Here is a 12,046-nt window from a genome sequence, read left to right on the forward strand (position 1 = left end):
TGGCGTGTACGCCAGCAATCCTCATTGGCTGCTGCCAGCTCCCAAGGAAGAGAGGAAACTGTGTGAGCAACCTTCCCATCCCCCTCCCCCTTTGTCCTTCAATAATGTTTGATGGACTCCTGGGTGGGGGGCTGAATGTGGTGTAGGAGGGGAGGCGCTTGTATATTTCAGCACCTGTGGGATGGGCAGAATAAAGGCATGTGTGTTCCTGGGACGTGTTGGGGCATAGCTGAAGCGGGACAGAGTTAAGGTTGTGTGGGCAACCTTAACTCTGCACTTCCTGGTTTTCCAAAGTTTGAGATTTGCTCAATTCAGCATGCTGCAAGGGGATGACTGACCACCAAGCGACAGTGACTCTCCATCAATGTAGTTTTTTGCCATTGAATGTATTGGCTTTGCAGCTATAGAAACAGGGAGAGAGCTATTTAGAGGGGAATCAGAGTGTGGCTTGTTTGGACTCCTGCATGAATTGATGCAAAAAAAAAAAAAATCCACTGACCCAGCATTTTATTGGGGGCATTAATTCACCTAGGGAGGACAGAAAATGCAATTTCATATTGATTTAGTGGAAAAACACCCCTACTCCCAGCCGGCTGTAAGACGGACAGAGAGATTATTGGGAGCCCCTGAGACGCATCAGGCTGAGAACGCAGCCAGTCTGATTTTGAAAGTGAAAAATAAACTCTTTATTCTGTGCTTACAGAGTGAACTCATGTCAGTGTTACGTCCGGTCTTCGGCACGCAGTGTTTGCCGGGACATTAGTGGAAAGGGTTAGAAAAGCGCATACACTCCCCTGTCTGTACACAAGAGGGTATATATAATATGCATAGAAAACAAACACAGTGTTGCTCACATTATACAATCCTTTTTCCACCTCGTTGGTTTCAAAAGCACTTTCCCGGCATTGATAACTAGTACAAAATAATGCTGACCCTGTGAAATCCTGTTAGAAAAGTGTCTGTCTTCCTGCGGGTTAGTTTATAAATTCTGCTCAGCTTCCCAGTGGCGTATGTAAAGCTGGGGGAAAGGAGAGGGTTCTCGGTGGTGTCTAGTTCTAGAAGAAGTGGTGGTTTTGGAACTGCAAACTTTTCAGACCTGTTAAAATGCCTCCTGATTTGCACAGATGTGAGGTAGGGCTGCTAGCAATGCCCTGGGACTGGGAGGGGTTAACTCTTCCCACACCCCATTACAAATGTAAGCGGCCACAGCGAGAATCATCAGATGATGTTCCCCACATCACGAGGCGAGGCAATTTTTAGTAACTGCTTCACTGCTGAGTGATGTCGGGGACATGTCCCATGGCGGTGCGCCGCCAGGACGGTGAGATGTGCCAGGTGCACCCAGCCATTCCCGAGGGGACTGCTGCCAAGGCCCAGGCCCCCTGCCACAGCCCCAGCAGTGAGCTGATCCCACAGCAATGAGATGCTCCTTTTGTAATAACCCCCTGCCCACCGAAGTGCCTTTTCTTCTGCTGATGTTGGAGGGATTCCTTAGGGGTTTGGGGGAAGGGATTTTTGGGGGGTTGTGGGGAGGGAACTGAGGGTTTAGCATGTTGGGCTGGGTGGAGTGGCGAGGTTAACGTATACAGGGCCTGATACGTGGGCCTCGGCGGGAACTCTGGACCAGGCCTCTGGAACGTCCTTAGTTCTTGAGAAGAGGCTCATCTTGGAGTCAGCAGGGCCAGGTGAGCACGGGTCAGGCAGCTTCACTTGGGCAGCGGGGCGACAATCACGTTGCGATAGCCCTTCACTCCCTTCAGCTTGTCGCTCTCGAAATTCACCACAAGCTTGTACAGGCCGGACTGCTGGGGGGCCAAGTCCACCCTGACCTTGGCCTCCTGCCCCGGCTCAATGGGGCTGGCGCTGCGGGGGAGAGGTAAAATCAGCAAACCCCAGGACCACCTGCCAGCGTAACTCGGTCCCCACTGCCTGCAGTCCTGCAGGGGGTCACTACCAAGTACCCTCGCCAGACGCATGCATGGCCCTGTCGGGAGTCCCGGGGACACTAGACAGGCTTCTCCCTTTGGTCCTCATAGGCAGCACCAGCCTGAAGGGGAGATCCTTGGGGAGCAGCAAAACAAACTGTTTGGGGGGCGGGAGGGAGCTTTCCCTTTAATAACTGAGATGAAACTGAGTGTCCACAGTGAACTGCAGCAAATCGACTCTCAGGACGCTTACAGCCAGATGCCCCCGGACCGTTCCGTACGGCTACTTCTGCTGGGCCTGTCCTCCTCCGCTATCCCCCCACAGCAACTCCTGCTGGGGGCAGCTGGTCTGGGGGTGCTCTGAGCTTCCCCCGCCAGCCCTCCGCCAGTCCCTTCAGTGGCTTTCACTGGGACGGGAGTAGCTGCAATCTCTCTGAATTCGCGTCCCCACTTCATTCCCCACGGCAGCCCCCTGGCTGAGGTGGGACTGGGGTAGTGGCAAGCACCTTCCCTGTGCAAAGTTCTCGCCGAGTCTCAAAAGTCAAACTTGGCCCCTGTCCCCCCACAGCAGCCCAACCCCGCAGTGGGAGTAGAAAACACCTACAGCTCCTGGGTCTTCTGTCCTTCGGTCAGGCCAGCCCCCTCCAGGGTGAACACGCAGCCGCTCAGAGGGGTTGAGAGGGGGTTAGTCAGGGTGAGATCTGCCACCAGCTTCCGCTTCTGCATTGGTTCCCCTAAAATCTGTTTTTAAAAGAAATCAGTTGGATCCTCAGTGAAGTCCCTTTTGCCATTAGAGAGAGAGAGTGTGTGTGGGTGTGTGTACACACATACGCTCCCTTCCATTGCTCTGGTTACTGTTGACCTGTTGACTGAGTGTGTAACGTTCCCGACCCCTCCCCGCCCGGCGTGAAGCTGTTATGTTGCGTTGGTCATGTCAGGCAGGTGTCTGCATTAGTTACTCCATTGATTCTAGTGAAACAAACCCCGTTCCTGGCCCCCGGCCTGGCCACATGGCTTGGCTTGGCTCTGCGCTGTCTCTGGCTGTGTGGGAGCCACCAAGAGGTGTGGCAATGCACCCTGCCTGTCTGACAGCAGCTATAAACTACCTGCTGCAAACCCCTCACAGCACTGCCCACACCAACCTGCTCCCCTTTACGAACGGAAACCCTCCTGCCTTCCGCCCTCAGCTACGGTCTCTCCTCTCTGCCCTCACAGCTGGCACCTGACCTCATCCCACACCCCTGGGCCATACCCTGAATTGCTCAGCAATGCTGCAGCATCCCCTCTGCAGGCTCAAGCCCTGCAGTGGCCCCTTGCATTGTTTGTGAGATGCTCAGTCAATAGCCCCTCAGAGGGTCCTGTGGGAAAGCTGGAGGCTGCCAGGTTTCCCCCTCCTTTCTAGTGCTGAGTGAGGTGAAACGGGAGGCACTGGGCGCGGGGGGATGTGGGAAGTGGCTGGCAGTTTGGTCTCAGGGTTGGGGCCCCGTGCGGTGTTGATGCTTTTCAGATCTGACATGGCACCACACTCGAACTCCCGTGTGCCCTGGGACACAGGTGGCAAGGCAGACTGCCAGAGGCATGCTCTCTCCCAGTGCAGCAGCAGAGCAAGGCTGGTTTCCGTGTCTGATTGCAGGGATGTCAGTTCAATACCATGCATTGGGGGAGGAGGGTATGCTGCAAGCTGCATCACTTCCATGATTGCTGCCTGGCTAGCACCAAGGATACTGGGCTGAGAATGTGTCCCAGTCCCCTCCGCATCTGCAGAGCTGAGCAGGGACCATACATGTGCTCAGCAGTGACAGGATGGGGATGTGCTGAAGCCCTTACCCTAATCTTAATATCCGGGTTCTTTATGTAGATGTCTCGGACCCCAAGGATGATATCTCCCGTCTGGTATTCAATCAGGAGGGCCATCAGCTTGATCATGTTGTCTTGTGTCAGGCAGCTGCCGTACTTCTCATACAGAATACGCAGGGGCACGGTCTTTTCTGGAGAGAAAGGTGAAAAAGATCCAGGTTAGCTGTCCCCCGAAAGCTCAACTCCCTCTGGCTTCCTGATGCCCAAGGATCACTGAGCCAGGGGCTGGGCCATCACCTAGTCTGGGGCCAGCTGTCCCCCTGCAGCTGTTGCAGTCAGCAGGCAGGAATGGAAATGACAGAGAAAAGGGGGTGATTTCAGGTCTGGCACAAGCAGGTGCCACAGACGCTGACGGCAGGGGGAGGAGCTGCCCCCTACCCTGGCTCTGAGCGTGGTACAATGTCTGGTTTTCCAGGGCTGGGATTGTCCCCAGAATCAAGCTAGCACGACAGTGGCAAAGTCTGGTGGCAATACCTAGGCAGGAAGGCTGACCGGAGCTGCCATGGTCTCTTTTCGACTGGGCATTTTGGTTGAAAACCAGACTCCTGGCAACCCTAGAGGGGGACTCAGCACCCCCAAAAAATGAGGCCATAAGCGACTCTCCAGAGGAGTGCTAACTGGTCATGACACCTCCGCAGTCACTCTGTACAGGGACGTTGTTATTATTTATTAGTGTTATCGTAGCACCGAGGAGCCCCCATCATGGGCCAGGACCCCACTGTGCCAGGGGCTGTTTGGACACAGGACAAAAGGAGGGACCCTGCCCTAGAGAGCCGACCATCTCAGTGGAAGACAAGAGGAGCCAGATGGCTACAGATGAACGCAGGAGTCCAAGGCAACTGGTCAGCATGATAGGCAGTGCTCTCAGCCCCACTCTAGCTGCAGCGAACTCTGATCACGCCCAGACTCACTGCTTTCCTCTTGAGGCAAATCTGGTTCATCGTTAGTTTGTCAGGCAGGATGCACCCAACTGGCACGGGCTTTGTCTGGACCTGCTGGAGCAGGACGACTGCTTCACACTCAGGCTGGTCACCATCCAGGTCCCCAGGCCTGTCCAGGCTGACCTAGGAGACCTAGCTATGGCCTCCAGTGACTCTCCGGCCACTTGATCCAATTTTCAAGGATCTGGATCGGAAATCTCAGATCTAGCTGCCGAGCATGGGTCCAGGGCTGTAAAACCGAGGTCCAGATCAGGCAGCCAAGTGGGTCTGGGAGCCGTAAAACCCAGGTCTGGACCGCACAGCCGAGCATGGTTTCTGGGAGTTGTGAAACCCGGCTTTAACACTTCACGCATTTGTAAATGGGTTTGGGAACACCTGTTGCCTGGTTGTACCAATGAGTGGAGTGGCTTGAGTCAGAATTTTCAAAATAACAATGTATTCATGAGAGAGAACATAGAATGCAGAAATAGTGAGAGAGAAACCTCTTCTGAGAGGGGACAGATGAGTGTGGTATAAAGACCCAGAAAGAGAGACCAATGTGGATAAGCCCAACTCATTTGCTTAATAAGGAGAGAGTCAGACAGGCGCTGCTTTGGCCCATCTCCAAATCCATTTCTGGCCCCTACCTGAATAATGTTCTTTATCCTTTCAGCAAAGATTTACAAATCCACAACAGTAAATAAATAAGCGGGAAACCACTGAAAGCTGCCTCACATAAAGCAGAAGCCCAGAGAGCCAGAGCCTATAAAATAGCAATCCGCCTGCGTGGGGGCTTGCACGTCAAGGCAGGCTGCGGTTTAGTGCAGCACAGCCATTTCAAAACCCTCTCTGGGCAATCGTGGAAGTGGCTAATGCAGCTTGGCGGCTACCCGCCAGGATAAACACCTCCTACGTGTCTCAGCTGGGAGCCGACCCAGAGGAAATAACAGACTCTAGGTGCTATTTATCTTGGTAGTTTGCCTCCAGGGTAGAATCATAGAATATCAGGGTTGGAAGGGACCTCAGGAGGTTCTAGTCCAACCCGCTGCTCAAAGCAGAACCAATCCCCAACTAAATCATCCAGCAGATTTTTGCCCCATATCCCTAAATGGCCCCCTCAAGGATTGAACTCACAACCCTGGGTGTAGCAGGCCAAAGCTCAAACCACTGAGCTATCCCTCTCGCCGGTATGTTTGGTGTCTTTATTATTACATGGGATTAAACACAAATACTGAATTCTTGTGCTGCACCAGCCCATGGTTTGTTTGAACTGAGGACCCAGGTGGCTTGTTATGTAATTGAATTAAGTAAAATAACATCTGTCGACTCACATACACTGAAAAAGCCAGGAAACTGAAGTTCAGAATGAAAATCTGTCCTCAGCTCACAGCTCGTTTAGCAATTCAATGCAAAGTGCCAGTCTGGAATGAGGGTTGTGTTAATCTGTGTTGATTTGAGTCTCAGCAGTCAATAAGGATAATATGTTGGGCCAATTGTCAAAAACGGGCTCCAACTTTGAACAAGCTAAAACCAGAATTTGCATAAACAGATGGGATTTGTGGGTGCCATCTGGATTATTGGATTTTGTTCATGCAATATGATGCCTGCTTGGTTTGCACCCACAAATCCCATTTGTGGGTGCAAATTGTGTGCAAAAGTTTGCATATAAACTTAGCGGCTGGGATGACATCCAGGTTAGATCTGGCTGTGAGGTTCTTCTGGCCTATGGTGGCCTAGAAAAGGGATGATACAGCTGTCACGCTATTGGCAAGCTTCTTCCTGGAAGTGTATTCTTAGATAGCATTTCTGCCCTAGACTGCCCATCAGCGCTAAGCTGTACTGGAACAATGGCACTGCCAGCCACAAGAAGGAGATGGGTGAGCATGAGGGCAAAGCTGCCTTGGCAGCTGGCCCACCACCGGACCGTCCTGGCCTTCCCAGGACACATGGGAATGACCACAGTTTTGCTGCCTTCCGGTCAAAGTGCAAAACGCACTCATTTGACTTGGCTTTCCCAGAATACTGATCAATGGAAAACTTGAGCAGCTGGGCAGGGGGAGTTACAAGGATTAAAAAAATTAGCTCTTCGTAGAAAAAACAAACGTTAAGTCTTCCAGGGTTCTTAGATGCCCTGGTGCTGAGCACCTAAACTCCTAGGTAGACATGCCCCATTCTGTGCCCGACTTCAAAGTCAGTCCCTCTGTACCATACAGACACTGCCCTCTCCACAGTACAAAATGCTGTCTGAGAATGAGCTCAACAAAATGCCAGTTCTCCCACAATGGACAAAACTCTCTATAACGTTTGTCTGCGATCTCCCCTATGGTCTCAGATCCAGCTGTAGGATACACACAGAATGCTGAGCTGTGCCGCGCTTTGCAATAGATACAGCCAGAGATGGGCAGCTACAGAGGGCCGCATTGTCAGCTGGTATAAATCACTACGGTGCCACTGGGTTTAAAAGAGCTCGGCTGGTCTAGGAAGTAGAGAGTATTTTCTCTGCTCTGTTCTCCCTGCTTTATTTCCAGTGTCGTTCCTGGAGCCAGTCTCTTACCTGCATGGGGTAGGAGAATGACATTAAGAAGATCCTTCATCCCACACTCAGGGCCCATGACTCCATTGTAACTGGTGGTCCGGGCACAGAACATGAGCCTGTAGAGCCGTTCGGTCTCGGTGTTGTTGCTGATGACCGCGTAGACGTCAAAATCGCAGCCATTGTTCATGCCCTCGGACACCTTGATCTTGATGCTCACCCCCTTCTCCTCCTCAGTCAGGTAACTTTTCTGGAGTTCTGCTTTTGCAAACACTTCCCTTTCTTGGTCGGATCCTGCAGTGCATGAAAAGATTATTGTTACCAGGTAGGTCAACAAGATGCTGGCCCTGGAGCCCCAGCTGCCTTTGCCCTTCTCCCCACAACCATCCTGAATGTGACTGCTGCAGCTTGACCAATCAGATGCTTTATAAATTAGATGATTCTTGTCCAATCCTGGGGTCCCCCCCATTTTATCCCCCAGCACTTGGCTTTTCTTTCACTGGGCAGTGACCAGACCTTCCCAAGCTGCATCGTGCTTTGCCCTTCCTTTCTGCCTCCATTTCATCATGACCTACTGAGGTCCCTTCCAGTCCTATATTTCTTTGATTCTATGTGCTCAGTGGGAACTAGCATAATTCCTGCCCACAAGTCGGCAGAAGAAATGAACACCAGCTGGCACCTGTCCCGTAGCACATCCTCCGACAAGCAGCACATACCCTCAGGATACTTGTAGTTGTGGGTAATGTCTTCTCTGGTATCTTTGCCCACGCTTTTTGTGCTCATGTTCTTTCCTACTGTAGAAGAGTGGATGGTCTTCTTTCTGGAGCCATCCTTTTGCAGCACCCAATAAACCACATCCGCATTGACCTCCGCAAAGACAAATGGGATGTCGTAATTCAGCCTCAGTTCACCTTCCTTGATGGCTTTGACTGGAGCTGGCCCACAGCAGTAAGCCCCTGGGGAGAAAGGAATCTGCATTAGTCTTCCATGTTTAGCGAGCACAGTCAGTGCACATGGGAATGCGGGCTGGGTGAACTGTTCCCGTCAGGATCTTGGATATGGTGGGTGTGTGCCATACACCATCTGGACTGCACTGAAGTATGTGGCCTCTGTAACCAGGCAGCCTGCCCTTTAAAAGCCAGGAGGGCTGGGAGCGGCCAGCTCTGTTCTGGAGAAGAGCCCGGCAGGCAAGTGCTGGGAATCATCCGACCCAGCTGCACAGCATCTAGTGAGTGGCTCTGATGGTTCCCAGCTGGGAGAATATAAACAAAGCCTAGCTCCACAAGGGGCTGAAAGGCCAGGAGGATGCTCTCCAAGTGCTGCACCAGAAGACAATAAGAGGGCAAGCAAGCCCTGTGAACCCCTGCCAAGCCTGGGGAAGGTCCTGACCATTACGCTGCTGGAGACCACGGGGCCCTACAACCTAGGTTGGGAGCAGGGCTAGTGTGCTATTTTTCTGTTTTAGAGAATAAAAACGGTCCTGAGGTGAGGGCTACGAACAGAACCAGGCTTGGCTGATTGCTTTCGTAGGCTGTGATCAGGCCCACTGCCTATAACATCTCCTTACCTTCGCTCTTCTCCTGAGGAGTTGGATCCAAAGCCTGCCATCCATCACAGCCAGGGGGCAAGTCGGGCCGGGTCATCCAGGACTCCACCCAGCAATGGAAATTCCTGTAAGGAAAGCAAAGAGAGGAGAGAGAGAGAGTTGAAAGGTCATGTCTTCTGGATCCCTGACACAAGAGATGTCCAGCAGACTGTCCCAGAGGGTCCCAGCTTTCCAGCGCTGTCTGCTAGGGACACTCAGGGGCTGTCCTCTGCCCCTTGCTCAATGCTTGCTGAGGTGGACATTGCCAGGTACCATTACTGATCTTACAGGGGGCCTCAGTCCTGCATGAGATCTGCTTGTAACTGCAGGGAGAATGTGGCCTGCATTCCTGAATAGCCCAGCTCCTGGCATGCCGTATTGAGCAATATTCATGTAGCCTGGGATATTATGATGAGCATTTCACCCTGAAGCAGTGCCCTTTGTTGTGGGTGCTACTCACCATATCATGTCTTTGGATGTCTTCTGCAGGTTTCCCATTTCGTCTAGGTAACGGTCAATGACCAAGTTGCTGTTGGTATCGTGGGCGGAGTTATAATTGGTCACCACGCGGGTGGGAATTCCCAGACATCTCAGGACTGGGGAGGGAGTGAGAAGGGGAGAGGTGAAGCCCGGTGCATTTTGTGGCTGGCTATTGGAATCTCTTGAACTGCACTTTCCATCCCAGGCTCTCAGAGTGCTGCCCAGCCCCTGAGCCTCACAGCCCCTCTGCAATGCAGGGGTGCCCAGGCTGCTGTGCGGAAGCCCAGAGAGACCATGTCACAGGCAGGGGCTGTGGCCACGACAACTCGATTTTATTTTTTTTGCCAGAATGTCATGCATGCTCCAGGGGAGGCAGCAACGATGGTGCCAGGTGGCCACCAGCTTCTTAAGCACCGTGTCCTCTGGCCATACACAGAGCAGGTCTCGCCCGCCGTGACGCTCAGAACGCTGCGCTCCCAGCACTGCGCCGGAGGGGCTGGGATGGGGAGGGATCGTCACTAACGTTCCCTGCCATACCAGTGAGCCAGTGACAGAGCCAAGGATAGAAAACCTGGGTCTCCTGATTTACAGGAGCTAAAACACCAGGGAAGAGTTTTCCCCTTAAACAACACCGGCTCTGCCTTCAGCTTTGACAGAGAATCGCCCTCTTTGCCTGCGTGAAGAGGATTTGGGGCTTTGTGCTTGAAAGCAACAGGTCTGTTCCACGCTCTGAGGTGGCGTCAGAGCTCCAGCCGGTGGAAGGATGTTCAGTGACACTGACAGTCTGTCAGGCTCTGATACTTCACTAGAAACAGGGCACAAAAGAGACTGGGGAAATGCTGTCCCGGGATTCCATGACCAGGTAGAATTTAGCATCCAACAATTTTATTTAATCTCCTAGCTGCTGCTTATTATAAATGGGGCACCCTTCAGAATATACCAGTAGTTTTAAAGTTTTGAAGGCCACCGGTAGGGGTGGGCCAGCCTCAGAAATCCACATATGTTTTAGCTATTTTCTGCCTCCTGTTTATGTACCCAGGAGAACGAGGCCAAACCCTCATGTACTTTGTTCCCAAGAAAAGTAAGTGTGAGCATGTATATGTGCGTCTTGAAAAATTTAAGGCCTGATTCTGTTCTGATTTGCACCAGCTTGACTGGCATACTCGGGCCTGACACCGTGTGACTGTTCGTTCGGCAGCCAGGGCTCCAGATTGCTCTTGTCCCGGGCCTGGGTGCGTTTGGCATCACATGGCTTACCATATGGCTTGGGATGATTTAATTGGGGATTGGTCCTGCTTTGAGCAGGGGGTTGGACTAGATGACCTCCTGAGGTCCCTTCCAACCCTGATATTCTATGACTCTATGACTCCCCTCACACTGGTAAGGTTACCTTTGATTTGGAGACTTTGTCCCTGCGTGTGCACATGGGGGAATGCCAATGAATTTTCTGTCTGTCATTCACATAGTATTTCTCAATGGTCTGTGTGGATTAATTACATTCTTTTAAACTATTCTTTTTGTCAGTCATGTAATACATGACGCTGTGCCCTGTGGCAGGGGGTGTTCTGCGTGCTGGGGGGAACGAGAGAAAAGTAACTGAGAAACCAAGGCGTTTTTTATTGTGTTTGCAGTTTCCTGACTAATTAGACTAACAGAGAGTGTAATTGGTAGGAAATCAGCACGGAGCTGACTCTCCCCTGCTGACCTGTGATGGGCAAGTCTGGTTTCCCTTGTCTAACGCTATGGACCTCAGCAGAGTTACTCCTACCTCACACCAGTGTCAGCTGGGTCACTGTGAGCCCTGGAATGTGGGGAGCGCGTGGGAATCTGAATGATCCAGTCCTGTGAGGAAGGGGGAATCTGCAGCTGTCAGCTGGTCTCCTCACCTGTACATGCCACTGCCGCAAAGACCCAGCACTGGCCATATCGGACTGGCTGGCATCCATACTTCCTCCACCTCCTGAGAATGTCCACGCTCCCTATCCAGGACATGGGGCTCATCCCATCCTCATACTTATTGTCCCAGCGCCCTGCGAGCACCCCCTGATCATCATTGCAATTCACCTGCAACACAATAGATGAGATTCCTGGTGAGCAGAGTGTTGACTGCCCGTGCAGGGACAGAGGCCTCTGGGCCCCGGAGGGGGAAGGACTGGACTGAAGAGGAAAGAAGAGCATCTGTATGAAGTTCTAGGAGCTCCAATTCAATAGCACTGTGTCTCTGTCATGTATCCACCTGGAGCAGGTGAACAGGGCACAGGTTCCAAGCTACGGGAGCCCCATTCCCAGAGTGGCTTTGTAAAAAGATAATTGATTGCCTATCAGCCAACGAGGCTGATGGAAAAAGCAGTCAGAAGGGAAGCTGTGGGTGTGAGTTTGGACTGGATGCAGAGATCAGTGGAGAAACGGATTCATAACTGGAGGAGTCGTGGATAGAATCACAGAACAGACCAATGAAGGGTGGATGGATGGGTTTAGGGATGGAGAGAGGTAGAAGAGTGAGTGGATGGATCGACAGATGGGTGGAGTTTTTATACGTGAGAGGAAGAGAGAGCCACGTGGTCACTCACCTTTATTCCCCTTGCCTGCTCTCTGCCTACTAGCCCATCTCCCAACGCCCAGGCAGCTGCAGACAATCACCCTCTTAAAAGGAAAATCAGCCTGCCTCTAACACTGGCTGTTTGCAGCCCTTGGCATTCACCGTTACCACTGCAATGGGGTCGCCCCCAGCCGTATTCACATTATG

The 12,046-nt window shown here is 52.2% G+C and overlaps 1 protein-coding gene across 2 annotated transcripts in view; it reads right to left on the reverse strand.

The window, feature by feature from the left end:
• Positions 1-662: 662 nt before the first annotated feature.
• TGM2 (transglutaminase 2) overlaps positions 663-12,046 on the reverse strand; it is a 38,357-nt gene continuing 26,973 nt past the window's right edge. For both annotated transcript variants that reach the window (XM_073308768.1, XM_073308769.2), the window contains exons 6-13: positions 11,187-11,364; positions 9,281-9,416; positions 8,803-8,906; positions 7,952-8,191; positions 7,257-7,529; positions 3,753-3,913; positions 2,530-2,666; positions 663-1,863 (exon numbers count right to left, since the gene is read on the reverse strand). In XM_073308768.1, coding sequence (XP_073164869.1) covers positions 1,707-1,863; positions 2,530-2,666; positions 3,753-3,913; positions 7,257-7,529; positions 7,952-8,191; positions 8,803-8,906; positions 9,281-9,416; positions 11,187-11,364 — 1,386 coding nt within the window. In that variant the 3' untranslated portion in view covers positions 663-1,706. The remainder of the gene's footprint in view (positions 1,864-2,529; positions 2,667-3,752; positions 3,914-7,256; positions 7,530-7,951; positions 8,192-8,802; positions 8,907-9,280; positions 9,417-11,186; positions 11,365-12,046) is intronic.

This window comes from Lepidochelys kempii, chromosome 13, assembly GCF_965140285.1.
Source record: "Lepidochelys kempii isolate rLepKem1 chromosome 13, rLepKem1.hap1, whole genome shotgun sequence".
Classification (NCBI taxonomy): Eukaryota; Metazoa; Chordata; order Testudines; family Cheloniidae; genus Lepidochelys; species Lepidochelys kempii.